At 46.3% G+C, this 18,066-nt stretch overlaps 4 protein-coding genes across 4 annotated transcripts in view; 1 reads left to right on the plus strand and 3 right to left on the minus strand.

Annotated features, from left to right (window-relative positions):
* Positions 1 to 12,337, minus strand: part of LOC140189166 (uncharacterized) — a 751,862-nt gene extending 739,525 nt beyond the window's left edge. Inside the window, exon 1 of the mRNA XM_072245864.1 lies at positions 11,971 to 12,337. Coding sequence (XP_072101965.1) covers positions 11,971 to 12,337 — 367 coding nt within the window. The remainder of the gene's footprint in view (positions 1 to 11,970) is intronic.
* On the plus strand, positions 444 to 870 carry LOC140189030 (histone H3). Its single transcript, XM_072245706.1, has one exon. The coding sequence runs from the start codon at positions 444 to 446 to the stop codon at positions 852 to 854; it is 411 nt and encodes a 136-aa protein (XP_072101807.1). The 3' UTR covers positions 855 to 870.
* LOC140188973 (histone H1-like) lies at positions 1,733 to 2,437 on the minus strand. The gene has a single exon (XM_072245634.1). The coding sequence runs from the start codon at positions 2,410 to 2,412 to the stop codon at positions 1,762 to 1,764; it is 651 nt and encodes a 216-aa protein (XP_072101735.1). The 5' UTR covers positions 2,413 to 2,437; the 3' UTR covers positions 1,733 to 1,761.
* An 824-nt stretch (positions 12,338 to 13,161) lies between the features above and the next one.
* Positions 13,162 to 13,536, minus strand: LOC140189246 (histone H2B 1/2-like). Its single transcript, XM_072245933.1, has one exon. It carries the CDS (start codon positions 13,534 to 13,536, stop codon positions 13,162 to 13,164), a length of 375 nt encoding a protein of 124 aa, XP_072102034.1.
* Between the last annotated feature and the right edge of the window lie 4,530 nt (positions 13,537 to 18,066).

An 18,066-nucleotide genomic window follows, 5' to 3' on the forward strand; every position in this document is an offset into this window, starting at 1 on the left:
TTGAACAGAAATCAGTTCACTCGTTTGGAGAACGATTCCGTAGTTGTGCATTTAAATCTTAACTGAGGAAATTATATATTAAATTTATTAAATCAACCTGAAATTGTATAATTCGTCATACAATTAATTGTAAATAAAGTAATCAAGCACCGTTGCTGGGTGCTCTGAAATTGGCGGGCGATTTGAAATTAATTCTGCGCCATTCACTCTGCATGAATGAAGTCCGACCGCCCGGCAAATTTTTATTTGTGGTTAATTGTTATTCGCCGCCCGCCTACAGGAAATGAATCAACCAATCGTAGTAAGGAACCTTAATAAACACCTGGTTCAGCCAATCAGAGCTGAAGGGCGGATCCTTTCCAACAGTATAAAACCCTGTCCCGGAGCGCGTTTTGTCTATCTTGTTCCTGTATTTCAGCCTGTGTTGTCGGTTCTGAAGGAGAATGGCCCGTACCAAGCAGACAGCGCGTAAATCGACCGGAGGGAAAGCTCCTCGCAAACAGTTGGCGACCAAAGCGGCGCGGAAGAGCGCTCCAGCCACCGGCGGAGTGAAGAAGCCTCATCGCTACCGGCCCGGCACCGTGGCTCTGCGGGAGATCCGGCGCTACCAGAAATCCACCGAGCTGCTCATCCGCAAACTTCCCTTCCAGCGCCTGGTGCGGGAGATCGCTCAGGACTTCAAAACCGATCTGCGCTTCCAGAGCTCGGCCGTCATGGCCTTGCAGGAGGCTAGCGAGGCTTACCTGGTCGGGCTGTTTGAGGACACTAACCTGTGCGCCATCCACGCCAAGCGAGTCACCATCATGCCCAAGGACATCCAGCTGGCCCGCCGCATCCGCGGGGAGCGCGCCTAAACCCGGCCTCCACACCCAGCACAAGAAAAGGCTCTTTTAAGAGCCACTACCACAGCAAAGGAAAGGGCTGTCGCTTGCTGATCTGTGTATTATCGTAGTGACGATCTGCCCTCCTGATGAGGTTGTTCGGTTTTTGCACTGATTGACCGCGATCATCAGCTGTTCTCTGCCGTCTGGTTGATTCAGCGAGGGACAGGAGATGAACGCGCTCCCTCCCCGTCAGGGTCTCACCTGGCCCTTCACTTCTCCCACTAACATGCCATGTACAGCTGCTGCGGCTGTTCTGTTTTGTTTGCTTTGGACATGCCCGGCTGTCCTTGGAGTGGGAGCATGCGGTCCCGATGGGTAGAGAGAGGGATTTCCGTGAGCGGTGACCCCAGGCAGTAGTGCTTATGTGTGAATAAACTTATGTAGTTTTGTGGCTCATACCTGATTGAAGGTCAGCCTGCAAAGTCACCGGGTAGTTTATCATACATCTTCCCCCTACAGTTCATCCCCAGAGACAGATCCCTCTCTCAAGACTCCCCCTCCCCTCTCACATAGGTTTCAGCAGTTCCCAATCAACTCAGCTGAATCGGGCCTTGGGATGCGAGGCGCGGAATCTCAGTCACGCTGTCCTGGAGCGGGAGAAGGAACTGGGCCTGCAGACTACCCCACCGGTCTCACTCTCTCTCACACACACAGCCCGAGTGAAACGCAGTGTTTCACTTCAAATCTGGGACGCCACGGCCGCACTGAATGTCAGAGTGGTACCGGGAATATCGGGTTTTATGCGAGAAGTTACCCCGCAAAACTCAGACTGACCCACAGCGGGAATCACAATATTCACGATCAGCTCTTTTCTGAGATGTGGGTGGCTCTGAGAAGAGCCGTTGGGTTCAAACACTTACAAACGGTATATCTCAATTCACTTTTTGACTGCTGTCTTCTTGGCCGCCTTCTTCTTCGGGGCTGCGAGTTTCTTGGGGCTCTTTGGCTTCGGCGCCGCTGGTTTCTTAGCTGCCGGTTTTTTAGCCGCTGGTTTCTTAGCAGCCGGTTTTTTAGCCGCTGGTTTCTTAGCTGCCGCCTTTTTAGCCGCTGGTTTCTTAGCTGCCGCCTTTTTAACCGCTGGTTTCTTCGCTGCCGCTTTCTTAGCCGCTGGGTTCTTGGCGCCAGATTTCTTGCTGGGAGATTTCTTGATGGCAGATTTCTTTACCGATGGCTTGTTCGCTTTCTTCACCGCTTTCACGGCACTTTTTCCTTGACCGGATTTAAAGGATCCCGAAAGACCTGCGCCCTTGGTCTGAACCAAGGAGCCGCTTTCCACTCTCTTCCTGATGCACATCCTGATCTGGGCGCGACGTTTCCCCACATCGACACCGCTGCTGGTCAGAGCCTTCATGATGGCCATAGCGGACATCCCCTTCCTATCGCGACAATCCGCCACAATCTTATCGATTTGTTCGCCCAGCTTGGGACCGGCTGGTTTGCTCCGGGCGGCCGCCTTCTTCTTGGGACTCTTCTTTGCGGCGGCGGGTGCGGCTGGAGGAGCCGTTTCGGCGGGTGCTGTCTCGGCCATGTCGGCGACTCTGGAAAATCCTTCTCACAATCTGACTGAATGAGAACTAAAGCGAAAGGCGGCGGCACAGAGCAATTTAAAGGCAGCGAGCGGACGGGGCGGAGACATCCTCCTGTCAGTTCCCGGAGACTTCATTTTTCTGTGTTTCTCTCTCTTCAAAATTTCTCCGATTCCAATTGAAATCGGACACTCCGGAGACTCGGACTGGTCCCTGCCCGTCACTGAGGCCCGAAAGTTCGCTGGAAAGAGAGTTTAATCGGGATTAAAGGCAGCACTTTCTATTTTAACCCGTTTCATTACTGCACTGCCCGCGATCTCTCTCCATATTGTTGACCTGTTCTCTGGTTTTCGGCTGAAATTTTGAAACGAACTAAAACTTTGTGGTTAATTCCTGCTTCGGGACTGAGCTGGGGAGTGGGGCCATCCCGTAACAGAGAAATCTTTTCATTTTGTACAGGAGGCGCTGGGAAATCCGGCGATGTGTTCGGACCCACAAACACAGTGATACCCGTCTAAGCCGCCCGCCGCTTTAAAACACTCTCTGAATCAGCAAGTCAGGCAGCATCAATGGTGAGAATAAACATCGACATTTCGGGTCGAGACCCTTCATCAGGACTCTGATGGGAGATGCTGCCTGACTTGCTGGGTTCCTCCAGCATTTTGTCCGCGTTGTCGCGATTCCCAGAATCTCTTGGCATTATACTGACACATTGTTCACCTCTGCACCTTCAGAGGCCTGTACTGCTGTCAGAATAAAACGACAGGTTCCTCGTCATATAACACGGTGATAAATCTAATTCTGATTCCAAGGATTAAAGGACAAAGGACATTGTCTGGCCAAACTCTCTGTGTAACTGAGAACCTCGGGTCCGGGAAACATCCTTGGAAATCTTTTCTACACTCTCCCCAGTTTAACCCCGTTTCCTAGAACAGTGATAAGAGCTGCACACAATACGGCAAGTGTGGCCGCCAGTCACTTCCACAACTGTAACATAATGTCGCAACTGATATATTCTATCCCCTGACTAATGAACGCCAGCATGTGAAACCCCGTTCTTCACCACCCTGTCTACCAGTGACACAACTTTCAATGAACTGTGTGCACTTTACCGCTAAATCTCTCCGGCCCATTCCAGTCCCCAATGACCGATCATTCATAGTGTAAGTTCTACACTGGTTTGACTTTCCAATATGCACCGCCTCACACTTATCTGTATTGAAATGCATTTGCCACACTTGGCCCTCTTCCCTAAATGAGCACGATCACCCTGTAATCAGCGACAACCTACCAAGTAAAGTTGAGGGAAGTTATTCCAACTCATTAATAAACCTTTTGTGCACTGGCATTGATCAGTGAAGGTGATTAGTATCAAAATCAAGTTCATTATCACGGACATATGTCATTAACTTTGTTGTTTTGCTACAGCAGTACAGAGCAATTTCTAAAAAAGTTAAAATAAGAAATAAATAATAAACAGTGTAAAAAGAGGATCAGGGAGGGGGTGTGAGTCCGAAGATGAGAATAGGAAACCTAAACCTTGTCCATTCTTGCCTCTTTTACTCTTCATATATCTGAAAATAAATCTTTTTGTATCTTGTTTCTATTATTGGCCAGTTACTTTCATAATTCATCTGACTTCTGCATCTTGCTATTTTAGTTGTGCTCTTTTCTTTTTTTAAGTTTCATTATCCTTTAGCTTCCCAGTAATTTTGGTGATATTCTTTGCCCTCTCATGTTCTTTTATGCTGCCTTTGTCTTCTGTTGTTAGCGATGGTTGCCTCATCCTCCCTTTCAAATACTGTTTCTGCTGAGGGATGAACCGATCCTGTGTCTGCCAAATTTCTCCTGGAGACTGAAACTTTTCATACAAGGTAATCTGAGGAAGTTGAAATGCCCAACTGCTGTAAGCTTGTTCCCATTACCCCTCTGTGTGATTTACTAATATGTCTGCTGCACAATATCTGAGCGGATTGGGAGGCCGGCGGTATAATCCCATCAAAATCATCATTCATCATTTTATTTAAAACCTATACTTACAAGACCTCATCAAAACCCCTCTTATTACTGCAACACACATCAAAGTTGCTGGTGAATGCAGCAGGCCAGGTAGCATCTCTAGGAAGAGGTACAGCAACCTTGATGTGTGTTGCTTGGATTTCCAGCATCTGCAGAATTCCTCATGTTTACCCTCTTATTACTGCAGTGTTGGTCTCCTTAATCAAAGATGCAACATCCCCAACTCGTAAGGTAGCTTTTAAATGTTTGCCCTTCACCTTAAACAATTACCCTGTAAATTTAGGCTTCCCTACCCTGACACAAAGGACAGTCACCAGACGGCTCCTTACTCTCTCAGGAGAGAGAAAGAGAGTCCCAGTCTGTCCAAGTTTCTGCTGATAATTAAGGTCCTCCAGTGTCAGTAACATCCTCATCAAACTTCCCTCCACACTTTCCAGCTTCATGACATCCTTCCTGCAACTGGATGATCAGAACTGTGCAAAATACAGTGTGGTCTCACTTTGACTTTTACAGTTGTCATACAGCATCCCAAATTCTCTACTCGGTTCCCTGATTAATGAACACAAATAGGCCAAACACCACCTTCACCATCCTGACTACCTGTGTTGTCACTTTCAGTGAATGATGTTTCTGTATTTCATGGACCCTCTGTTCTGTAATACTTACTCTCCAAGGGACAAGAATTTACTGTGCAGATCCTTCCCTAGTTGAACCTCTCGTAATGCAACACCTCACACTTGTCCACGTCAATATCCTTCTGCCATTCTTTGGCCGACTTCCCCAGTTAATCTCGATCCCATTGTACTCTCAAAGAATCTTCCCTGTCCACTCTACCACCAACATTGCTGTCATCCGCAAACTCACTAATCACATTAAGTACAATGTCAGAGAAATTGTTACCATCGATGACAAATGACAGTATGAGCACCGATCCCTGTGACTGTCACTGGTCAGAGGCCTCCAACCTGAATAACAAGCTGCCATAACCACCCTCTGTCTCCTTCCACCAAGACAAGTATCTTGTCTGGCATCCCCTCTGCTCTAAATGTGTAATGCAAAAGAAATAAAGATTAAATCAAAATATATCTACCTACGGCCTACATCTCTCAGAAGAGACGAAACCTCAACTCCTCACTCCAATTCTGTCCCACTCATACAATGACCGCTCTGTTTAAATCTAACTTCTTTTTATTGGATCTTGCCACCTTCCAAATTACGGGCAATCGAAAGTTTCCTTGGGAATTGTGACATGCAAAATGTGCCAACTGCCCAGGTTCACTTCATCAAACTCCCTCTCCCTTTACATAATCTGATAACTGTGTGGGACTGTGGCACTCAAAACTGTGGACTACAGGAAACCATGCCTGCACTGTTCTACAAGGCCACAAATGATTTAAAAAAAACACTGTATAACAAACACTGGAATTCCCTAACTGAGATGAATAGGGAGACGGGGTAACTGAAAAGATTCAAACAGAAGGAAGGTAAATGTTTGTAAAATCAGGGAAGTAAGATTGACATACAAGGAAGGCTGATGGCAGATCAGCCTTTATATGGAATTGTGGGTGAGGGATTAAGAGAGGACACACTGGAGGGTTCATCCAGTGAGACAATGTGGATGGAGCTCAGGATAAGAGAGGTGCATTCACTGATGGGATTATACCACAGGCCTCCCAAATGCCAGCAGGAGATAAAGGAACAGAAATGTAGCAGGTAATGAAAGATGTAAAAGCAACAGGGTAGTTGCAGTGGGTGATAAATTTCCCCAATGTTGACTGGGACTCCCTTAGAGTCAGGGGCTTAGATATCACCAAATATGTTAGAAGAATACTGGGATGTTACTTAACATAGAAGTGGATAGTCTAACCTGGGAAGGGGGTCAGAGAAAACATTGTATTGGGAAATGAGCCTGGCCATTGATAGAAGTTTCATTTTGGGAACGGTAAATAAGGACAAGACTGGACCCGGTGGTAATGTGGTCATTTGGGGTACAGTTAATTGCAACTGTCTACATTGAACATGTAAATGATGTTTAAAAGCAATCGGGTCAGAATTCAGACAGAACTGTTTCTATGAGGAGGAAACACAAGGATGGTAAGGTCTGGCAGAGGGGCATAGTGAGAGATGTTATGAATTCAGACTGAAAGAAAATGAAGAATAAGGAATATTTCAGAAGTAGAAATTGGAGAAGGCCTCTGGCAACATGAAACAAGTAAGAGAGAAGTTAGAGAGAGAATCAGAAGTGTGAAACGGGAAGAAGAAATAACTTTGGTGAGAAGGGGCACTGCGGAGAGGGTACGACAACACAAGCACAGAGGAGAGAGTTTATGTCTGAAGTGTGCGAGGGACTAAACCAGTACTTCTCATCAGTATTCATCAGTGTGGTCATGGAGGATAGTGAGATCAGAGAAGGGAATGCTGATATTCCAGGGCATGTTGTTCCTCAGGCAATAGAGACAAATTATAGACTGGTGAGACTTGGATAAATGCTCGGGAAATTATTTGAGTATATTATTAGAGATAGGATCTCTAATAAAAGTTAGGAGGGTAAAAGGAGGATATCATGAGTCAGAAGGCAAAGTGAGCAAAATCCAAGAGATTCTCTTGGTATATTCATAGGGCAAGGTAAGTTAGACACAGAATCGTTCTCCTTGGAGGTGAACATGGCCATCTGTGTGTGGAGGCAAATGAAATAGGAGAGGCTATCCACGAATATTTCTGACAGTTATTTCACCATTGCAAAAATTCTTTAAGGTTGTTAAATCTCCAGGGCCTTATCAGGTACATTCTCGTACTTTGTGGGAAGCTGGAGAATACACTGTGGAGGCCAGGGGAGAGATTATTTTGCTTCATCTCAGGCACCAGTTGAGGTTGCACATGATTGGACAGGGTGACTAATGTGGAATTGATAGTTTTGAGGCCAAGACTGTGGATGATATGAAGAGACAGGCAGTGTTGAGGAAGCAGGGAGTCTGCAGTAGCATTTGACAGATTTAGAGAATGGACAAGGAAGTGCCAGATAAAATACAGCGTAAGGAAGTGTGTGGTCATGTACTCTGGTAGGAGGAATAACAGCCTAGGCTCTTTCTAATCAGGGAGAGAACAGAAATCAGTTGTGTGAAGGGTCTTAGTGTACGATTCCCTAAAGGTTAATGTACACATTGAGTTGGTAGTGAGGAAGGCAAATGTAATACTTGCATGCATTTCAAGAGAACTAGAAAATAAAAACAAGGATCTAATGCTGAGGCTTTGGTCAGACCTTATTTGGAGTATCATGAGCAGGGTTGGGTAACTTTTCTAAGAAAGGACGTGCTGGCATTGCAGAGGCTGTAGTGGAAATTCACGAGAATGATCCCAGGACTGAAAGAGTTAGGATATAATAATCATTTGATAATCTGGGCCTGTACTCACTGGAGTCTAGAAGAATGAGGGAGAATCTTATAGAAACACATTGAATATTGAACGGCCTAGATAGCATTGATGTGAGAGGATGTTTCCAATAATGGAGGAATCTAGAACCAAACCACACCATCAATAAAAAGATGCCCCTCTAGAATAGAGATGAGTAATTTCTTTAGTCAGAAGGTGATGAATCAATGGATTTCATTTCCACAGGCAGCCATAAAGGCAGTCAGTGGGTTTATTTAAAGCAGAGGTTAGTAGATTTTTAATTATTATTAAGGGTATCAAAGTTTATGGGTAGAAGGCAGGAGAATGGGGTTGAGAGGGATATATGATGGAATGGCAGAACAGACTGAATGGGCCAAAAGGCCTAATCCTGCTCCTGTGACTTCAGGACTGATGGTTTATGCGGTGCCATTGTTCAAAAAGGGTAGTGGAAACTACAGGCCCATCAGTCTGTAATTTGTTGGAAGAGTTTCTGATGAACAGGATCCACCAAAATTTGGTTTGATTCAAGACAGTCAGCACAGTTTTGTGCAAGGAAAATTATGTCTGGTAATTTCTTGCAGCCCTTTGAGGGGTTTCACAAGGACGTAGATGAGGTTAGGGCTGTGGATGTTGTCTATATGGACATTAGCCAGGCCTTTGACTATAGTCTGGAAGGTTAGATCTAGAAACTGGAATCTGGGGAGATGGTTGATCGATTCCATAATTGCCTCCGTGACAGGAGGCAGAGGCTGATGGTTGAGGGTTGTGTCTCAGACTGGAGCTGTCTGTCTAGTGGTGTGCCACTGGGTGACAGGACCTTTGTTGTTTGCAATTTATATAAATAATGTCCATGTGAATGTGTAATTCACTGAAAGTGACGTCTCAGCTAGATACGGTGGTGAAGATGGGGTTTGATCTGCTGGCTTTCATCATTCATGTCACTGAGTACAAGAGTTGGGAAGAAGTGTTGCAGATACACAAGTCTTCGGTGAGGACTGATTAAAGGAAACCATGCTGACTTTGGCCTATTTTTTCATGTGTTGCCAAGTACCCGAAAATACATCCTTGACAATTGACTCCATCATCTTCCCAACCATTGAGATCAGACTAGCTGGCCTATGATTTGCTTTCTTCTGCTTTCCTCTCTTCTTTAAGAGTGGATGACCTTTGCAATTTTCCTGTTCTGTGGAACCACACCAGAATCCAGAGATTATGGGAAGATTATTACTAAAACTGCCACAATCTCTTCAGCCACATCTTTCATAGAACTGGTGTAGATAATCTGGTCCAAGTGAATTCTCTACCTTCAGACCTTTCAGTTTCTCAAGGACCATCTCCCTAGTAAAGGCAAAATCACTCATTTCTGCCCCCTGATTCTCTTGAATTTCCAGCAGACTGCTAATATCGTCCCCAGTGAAGACTGATGCACAATACTTATTCAGTTTGTCTGCCATTTTCCTGTACCCCATTACTACCTCTCCAGTAACATCTTCCAATGAACCAATATCTACTTTTGCCTCTCTTTTACACTTTGTATATCTGAAGAAACTTTTGGTATCCTCTTTAATACCAGTGGCTAGCTTACCTTTGTATTCCAACTTTTCCCTCTCTTCATGACTTTTTTTGTTGGTTTTAAAAGTTGTAAATACTCTGAGAGTCAGGGACATCTCGGAGCAGATACAGAACAGGGGGATGGTGTTCATTCAGCCAGAGATGGTGATTCACATCGGTACCAATGGACAGGTAGAAAAGGGATGATGTCCCACAGGGAGTTAGGGAAGAAGTTATGGAGCAGAACCTGAAATGTTGTAATCTCCAGTTTACTCCTAGTGCCCTGTGGTGGTAGGGATACAAACAGAAAGTGAGAGCTGATGAATGTGTGGCTAAGGAGCTGATACAGGGACAGGGTTTCAGGATTACGGAACATTGGAACCTCTTCTGGTGTTGTGGTGACATTTACAAGAGGGATGGTTTGCAGTTTCACTGGAGGGCAGTCAGGATCATGAGGTTCATTGCTGCTCCCTATGAGGGTTGAAACGAGATTGACAGGGGGATGTGAAACAGAACACCAGTCACTGAACGGAGAGATTGAAGCTGAGTTAGATGCCAGGCACAGCAATATGTAACGATGGATTTTGAGGCAAATCCACATCTGACCTGGAGTTTGTTTAAAGACCAGTGCAGTGTTTCAGGGCCAGTTTTTTCCAGTAAGAGGGAGGGTCAAGGATGGCAAGGTTCAGGAACCTTGGATGATGAGACAGGAAGTTAATTTAATCAAGGAGGAGGAAGAAGCATAAGTAAGGCTTAGGAAGCTAGAATCAAACAGGGTGTTTGAGGACTATATTTAAAAAATAGGGGAACTCAAGAACATTCGGAGAGCTGGAAACACTGATGAAAAATCTCCGGCAAGTAGGATTGAAGATAATCCCATTGCATTCCATACATTCGTTGTGGTGAAAAGGAGACCAAGGGCTGCACTTTGGGAGATCCAACATCAAGGGTGTGTACACAGTTAATGGCAGGAACATTAACAGTATTGACAAAGAGAAGGATGTCGAAGTTCAGAGATATTGGCTCCCTAAAACTGGGAGCACAGGTTGACAGGGAGGTAAAGTTGGTGTATGGTATGTTTACCTTCATCAGGCAAGGCACTGAGTTCAAGCCCCAGGACATGATGTTACAGGTTTATAAAATGCTGGTTAGGCCACATTGAGAGTATCGTGTTCAGTTCTGATCACCTCAATATAGGAAGCATGTGGAGGGTTTGGAGCAGGATGTCTGGAGGAGGTGTGCGCTGAGGAGAGGCTCGACATGCTGAAACTTTTTGCTTCTGGAGTGGCGTCGGCTCAGGAGAGATTTGATAGATACCTGTGGAATTTTGTGGTCATGGTTGGTGTAGACAGCCAGTAATATTTTTCACAGAAGGCATGTATTTAAGCTCAGAGGAAGAAAGTGAAGACAACAGATTGATGGAGACATGGAATGCACTGCCAGGGGTGGTGGCAGAGGCAGAGAGCACAGGAGTATTTAAGGAAATCTTAGACAGTCACAAGAATATGTAGAGAAGGGCCAAAGGGCCACTCCTGTACTGTCCTTTGTTCTTTGAACAGCAGATGGCCTCTGGGCATGGATCCGTGCAGGAGACTGGGATATTATATCCCCAACACAAAAATGGTTGTCGGAGGGGCAGGACCGGCAGCTCAGTTTCACAGTACAAATGCTACAGGTACGATGGAGTGGAGGGGAGAGAAGAGAAGGCGGAGATGTGTTTGACCAGAGAGAACATCTCAGTGGTACTTAGAGAAGACATCCCTGGGGGTTGCCGCATCATGTATACTGGGACCGCCGCACTGCAAAAGGGTTGGTGGCGCAGAATTTATTCTGTGCGTCCAGTTTTATCAATCAGTATTTAGAAGTTCCTACTAGAGACAGGACAGCACTGAACCTCCTTGTCGATCCACCCACCCCCTCCCTTTTCTTCCTGGCACAAACAAAAGTCTGTATCAGAGCGACCCACCGCCTCACAGAGGGAGCCGCGTCTCGGGAGATCTGACCAAACTGACCCCGTCTTTGCAAATGTTCATTTATATTTCAGAGACCCAGGCGGACGAGATTTTCAGTAAATACTGTCAGTTCCATATGGTAAATGTACTTTTGCAGATAAATGTAAAGCTGCAAATCAATATTGTTCTGTGAAGCGGTGGGAATTGCTCATGAAGCGATCAGCGGAACGGTCCAGGGTCAACCCGCAATGTGAAACCCAGACAACGCGGTTTCAGGTCATGAAGACCAGAATCGTTCAATGATTGGAGATTAAATTCACCCTCCGGGGGCTGACTCTGAAAGTTCATTTCCCCACCCCGCAAGGGGAGAGAGCTCCATTCAGCCAGCAGAGAGGGGAAATGAGTCAGGGCGAAGCGGACCGCGTACTGTGCAGACTTATACCGGTTTAATTCGCGGAAGAAACACGACGGAAGGAGAGAAAACGTTACCAGGGATGCCTCCGATCGGGGCCGTGTCAGATACACAGCCGAGTTACTACGAACGGCAATCACCCGCTGTTCAGCCCTTCCACAGACACTGTGAGTGGCTCTGAAAAGAGCCTTTGGATAAATAGGTCCAGCTTACGTCGCCTCACTTACTGGCACCGCCGGTTTTCTTGGGCAACAGCACAGCCTGGATATTGGGTAACACACCGCCCTGAGCGATAGTCACCCCTCCCAGCAGCTTGTTCAGCTCCTCGTCGTTGCGGACGGCCAGCTGCAGGTGTCGGGGGATGATGCGGGTCTTCTTATTGTCCCGGGCTGCATTACCGGCCAATTCGAGGATTTCGGCTGTCAGATACTCGAGCACAGCAGCCAGATAAACAGGGGCTCCGGCACCCACCCGCTCAGCATAGTTGCCCTTTCTTAAGAGTCGATGAACCCGGCCGACCGGGAACTGCAGTCCAGCCCGAGATGAGCGAGATTTGGCCTTGGACCGAACTTTGCCGGCGCCGCTTTTTCCACGTCCAGACATTTTCAAAGTCACAGTAACCGCTCCAACGACAGTGATGGAATGTTCACCCCACCCCAGCTCGCCTTTTTATACCTTCTTTGAGAATGCAAACTAATGCTTGTGATTGGTTTAATGCTGCTTGTTTTCATTGGTGAAAAGAAATGGCCCAATCGACGAACTGCCTTAATCACCAATCAAGAGCCCGTAAAGGCAGAAGCGCGGAGTGTAACCATCTCCTCCCCAAAGTACTCTGAAAATTGGAAAAAGCCCGCCAAAAAAACTCATTGTTCAAATGTAATCTGAAATTAAATCATTGCTGATCTGTTTGAGGACTGGGTCTTCGTATTTCCCCCTGTTACTGAAACCGGGCACATTTAATGTAAGTGTAGTTGATAATGGAGTGTCTGGGCACTCAAATTTCTTTCAACTCGTAAAAGAACCGAGTAAATCTGACACTCAGCTTCTGCCCGGTGCCGGCCATTGTGTAAACGTTAGCAGGTTATGGACAAACGGCTCTTCTCAAACTGTGACCAGCGGCTAGTCTGCAATTTTTTAAAAAAAAACTGTTGTATGAAAGAACCGTGAAGTCGTTCCGGCCTCGAATTAAAATGAGATTCAGAGAAGTTACCTAACTCCAACTAATAAACTCCTGAACCCACAGCTAAAACAGCAACGGGAGTGGGAGGAATGTTAAACACCAGGATTATAGGGGGAAGATGAAGCGGATATTCCAACCGCTCTTTAGCTCCTGTAAAGTCACCACGATGCCAGTACAACTCTCTCAGTGAAATCGTGAGTGGCTCTTAAAAGAGCCGTTGTGTTTTCGATCATCTCACTGGGGAGCTTTACTTGGAGCTGGTGTACTTGGTCACCGCCTTTGTCCCTTCGGAAACGGCGTGCTTGGCCAGCTCCCCGGGCAGCAGCAGGCGCACGGCGGTCTGGATCTCCCGTGAGGTGATGGTTGACCGCTTGTTGTAATGGGCCAGGCGGGAAGCCTCGCCCCCGATGCGCTCGAAGATGTCGTTGACGAATGAGTTCATGATGCTCATGGCCTTGGAGGAGATGCCAGTATCGGGGTGAACCTGCTTCATCACTTTGTAGATGTAGATGGAGTAACTCTCCTTCCTCAGCCTCTTGCGTTTCTTCCCTGCCTTACCTGCTGGTTTGGGCAAAGTTTTCTTGGCGCCCTTCTTCGGAGCGGGTTTCGCTGTCTCAGGCATTTCAGCTGACCGCTTCAGACCCACAAATGAGCAAAACGGGCCCGGAGCACGAATTAATTTAGGCAGCGCCCAGAGGTGTATGCTAATGAGGGATGGGATGCCTAGGTTTCTCAATGGCTATTTGAAGTAACGTTCATGCAGTAGGATAATTTGATTGGATAGCTAAAGGAATTCGTTCAACCAATCAGAACTCGTTCTGCACTACCCAGTGTTCGTTTTGGGTAACACCGTGGACAGGGACCTGTCGCCGATCTGGTGAGTTGCGCTGCGGATAATTCCGCAGGAAGGAAATCTAAAATACAAAATGGACCAACTACAGCGGCAGTATTCGGTCATTCGGCCCGTCGTATCTGCTAGAAAAGCAGATGGAATAAGAAAAACACACAGTTGATAATATGAAACGTTTATGTAATGAAACAGGACAGCAGGAGACCGAAGGTCAAATGGACCAGGTGAAAGATAAATTTACTGCAGCAGCATCATAAACACATAGTATCCACGATACAGTGCACACAAGAACTAAACTGCTGTACAGAATTGTAAAAAGAGAAGAGAATTAGCAGTTAGTCCTGACGAAGGGTCTCGGCCCAAAACGTCGACTGTACCTCTTTCCCAGAGATGCTGCCTGGCCTGCTGCGTTCACCAGCAACTTTGATGTGTGTTGCAGAGAATTTGAACGAGTCTCAAGACAGTCCATTGTAGTGTAAATTGATCAAAGTGGTGCTGTCTTGAGGTGGGGAGGAGCGTTGTTCGGGTTTGTTAAAGTACGTAATGTCTGTACATTACGTACAGGGTTCATTCTGTACCTGTCAGTCTCTGGTACAGTGTGAGAGTGTGGGGTTCATTCTGTACCCGTCAGTCTCTGGTACAGTGTGAGAGTGTGGGGTTCATTCTGTACCCGTCAGTCTCTGGTACAGTGTGAGAGTGTGGGGTTCATTCTGTACCCGTCAGTCTCTGGTACAGTGTGAGAGTGTGGGGTTCATTCTGTACCCGTCAGTCTCTGGTACAGTATGAGAGTGTGGGGTTCATTCTGTACCCGTCAGTCTCTGGTACAGTATGAGAGTGTGGGGTTCATTCTGTACCCGTCAGTCTCTGGTACAGTGTGGGAGTGTGGGGTTCATTCTGTACCCGTCAGTCTCTGGTACAGTGTGAGAGTGTGGGGTTCATTCTGTACCCGTCAGTCTCTGGTACAGTGTGAGAGTGTGGGGTTAATTCTGTACCCGTCAGTCTCTGGTACAGTGTGAGAGTGTGGGGTTCATTCTGTACCCGTCAGTCTCTGGTACAGTGTGAGAGTGTGGGGTTCATTCTGTCACCGTCAGTCTCTGGTACAGTGTGAGAGTGTGGGGTTCATTCTGTACCCGTCAGTCTCTGGTACAGTGTGAGAGTGTGGGGTTCATTCTGTACCCGTCAGTCTCTGGTACAGTGTGAGAGTGTGGGGTTCATTCTCTACCTGTCAGTTTCCGGTACAGTGTGAGGTTCATTCTGTACCTGTCAGTTTCCGGTACAGTGTGGGAGTTGGTACTTGGCACTGTGTCTCCCAGTCTCTCATGCAATGTAAATGTAGAAACTTCTTTCAGATTCATCCTCACAATTGAATTCTTTTTAGCTTTTTAAACAATATCACACAATGCGATGTGGCCACACATTTGTTGGAGGTACAACACCTTCTGGGTGGCTTCCAACCTGACGGCATGAACATCGAACTCTCGCATTTCTGGTAATGCCTCCCACCCCCCCCCCTTCACCATTTCCCATCATCTTGCCCACCCACCATCTCCCTCTGGTGCTCCTCCCCCCTTTTCTTTCTTCCATGGCCTCCTGTCTCTTTCACTAATCAACTTTCCAGCCCCCTACACGTTTCACACTCACCTTATTTTCTCTCTCCCCTTCCCCACCTTTTAAATCTACTCCTCAGATTTTCTCCTAAGTCCTGCCGAAGGGTTTTGTCCCAAAACAGTGGCTGTGTTTTTTTTCTATAGATGCTGCCTGACCCGCTGAGTTTGTTCAGCATTTGTGTGTGTGGCTTGGATTTCCAGCAACTGTAGATTTTCTCCTGTTTGTGACACAATGCTGTACATCGGTATATCAGGGATGATGTATCTGGTTACCTTGTACTAATCTGAATGGACTTTGGAGCAGGGCATCCAGAGTAACAAGCCCAGACCATTGAATCCAACTCTGGTCTTGTGATAAATGTGTAACTTTCCTCGAGTCTCGGTGTGGGAGGGTTTGAATGGTGTGTATTGTGTAGCAACATTTGAACTGATGGAATTGAGAATGATTTTGACTGTAGATATGTAACCAGTGTGTCCACAGTGATCAGTGATGGGACCTTTGTTTGATCAGATTAAAACACACATGGGCTGATCAGATCGCTGATGACATGAATATTGGTGCAGTTGTGGGTGGCGAGGAAGGTTGTCAAATGGACAGAAGTGGATATAGATCAATTGGAATCATGGATGGAGAAATGGGGGAAATGGATTTTAATCTGGACAAGTGTGAGGAGTTTTACAGGTTAAATGTCGTCAGAAACTCCACAGTAAATGGCAGCACCCTTAGGAGCACTAATACAGGAGAGAACTTTATGTGTTTCTCTGTATTATCTTGCAAGTGTCACTAAAAGGAAGTAAACTACTCTGAAGATCACAGAGGGGGAGCAGTAAGAGGATCCAGTGGGGGGTGGGGTCGCTGTAGGGTAATGTCATGGCTGGAAATGTGCGTAATTAATGACCACTGACATTCTGTTGTGTTTCTCTTTTAGAAGCTGGACTGCTGTTATGATGTAAGTATGTGAAGTTTTTTTTTTAAACTGTGCTTTATGTTTCTGTATTTGGAGAACAATAAATGAGTTGTTATGGTTTTCCTGAAACAGAAAATGCCTCATGCCATTTTATTTGTAAAAGCCTTCACACTGCAAGAATACCGCAGTGTCAATCTGCACCAAGAAAACCTGATCACATTCTCTTGAGGGTTAATGGCATTGCTGACTCTGAGTTTACTACCGTCGAATGCCAGCAGGGTCACAATCAGCAGAAACTCTCACAAAGCAGCTCTGTTTGTATTGTGTGCTTAGTAGGTCTGTGGGAGATACCCAGAATGTGAAGCTATAGTAATGGAGAGAGACACACTGAGCCAAGTCACAGCTTGATGGGCAGAGAGGAAAACAGAGAATTTGATGTTGTGTCCTTATGCCTGAACTATGCCCAGTTAGAAGTGTTGTTCCTCCGCACAGTGTTCAGCCTCACTGTAACAGTGTGACATCAGACATCAACATGAAAACCAAAATAATCTCAGCTGAGATGTATTCTCTTTCACCTGTTGATCATCTTTGCAAACATTTTACAGGCAGAAAAGGCAAAGAATTTCTGTCTGAGAATCTCAAATGCAACAGCGTGTCACTTCTGCTGTGTCTGTCGGTTCCCCAGCATTTGAATGCTACCAGTCACTGAATATGAAGGGGGAGATGGTTGAGAAGACAGCACACCAGAGTCCCAATACGTGGACTTGTCCATGGACTGACCTGATAAATGGCCATAGAGTTGATACCAGTGAGTTGGCGTTCACCGCCTCTCATTTTGGAAGGGATTCACCAGGCCACTGCACCTGCAGATACACCAGCAAGTTCACACGGGGAGAGGCCATTCACCTGCTCCATGGCGGATGGGATTCATTCAGTCACATGAGCTATTACAACACCAGCCAGTTCACACCGGTGAGCAGCTAGACTTGGCTCTGTTGTCTCTGTCTCTCAGTATAGCTTCACACCTGTTCCAAGTGTGGGAGGAGATTCATTCAGTTCACCCACCATGTGAGGCTCCAGTGAGTTTACAATTCATAGAGGACACACTTCTGTCCTGAGTCAGCAAAGAAATTTACTCAAGTCATCCCACCTGCTGAAACACCAGCAACTTCACATCAGGGAGGAAGTTATAATAAGCTGTATATGGGACTGTTAATGTCAGATTCCACAGATCTTGTGGCTGCTCATCAGACCCAGGACTGAACCCTGGTTACTGAGCATTGAGGGGGTTCATCCCACCATCTTAAAATACACTGATGTTTAATATTGTGGATCTGTCATAGACAAATACATCAATTCCATTTCAAATCCTGTATCTCAGGTGCTTCCTCCCTGTTACACCGATAATGAACAGTCGAGAGGCCACTCAGTCCAGCTGGTACCTGCTTGTGTTCCTATTGCACACCAGAGCTTTCAACCCCATCCCTGCCGTTCACCACTAACTCACCCTATAATGTTCAGGATGTAACTGGTCACCGGTCTGGCGATAAAGAGGTTTACCTTGAATTCACTCCACGACTTTCTGTAAACTGCAGAGGATTAATTTACTGTGGTTTTCTCCCAAATATTCCTCATCCCTCACAGCTCTGGACCAAGGCTGAAATCTTGTGTTGTTAAAATCTTCCTGTCCCGCTCTATTCATTGTTTTGTGTCATTTTCACTGATTTCGAAGGGCTGTGCCTCACATTGCTGGGCTGTTGCAATACAACACTCTCCTCTAAATTACG

The sequence above is a fragment of the Mobula birostris genome, chromosome 28 (assembly GCF_030028105.1).
Source record: "Mobula birostris isolate sMobBir1 chromosome 28, sMobBir1.hap1, whole genome shotgun sequence".
NCBI lineage: Eukaryota > Metazoa > Chordata > Chondrichthyes > Myliobatiformes > Myliobatidae > Mobula > Mobula birostris.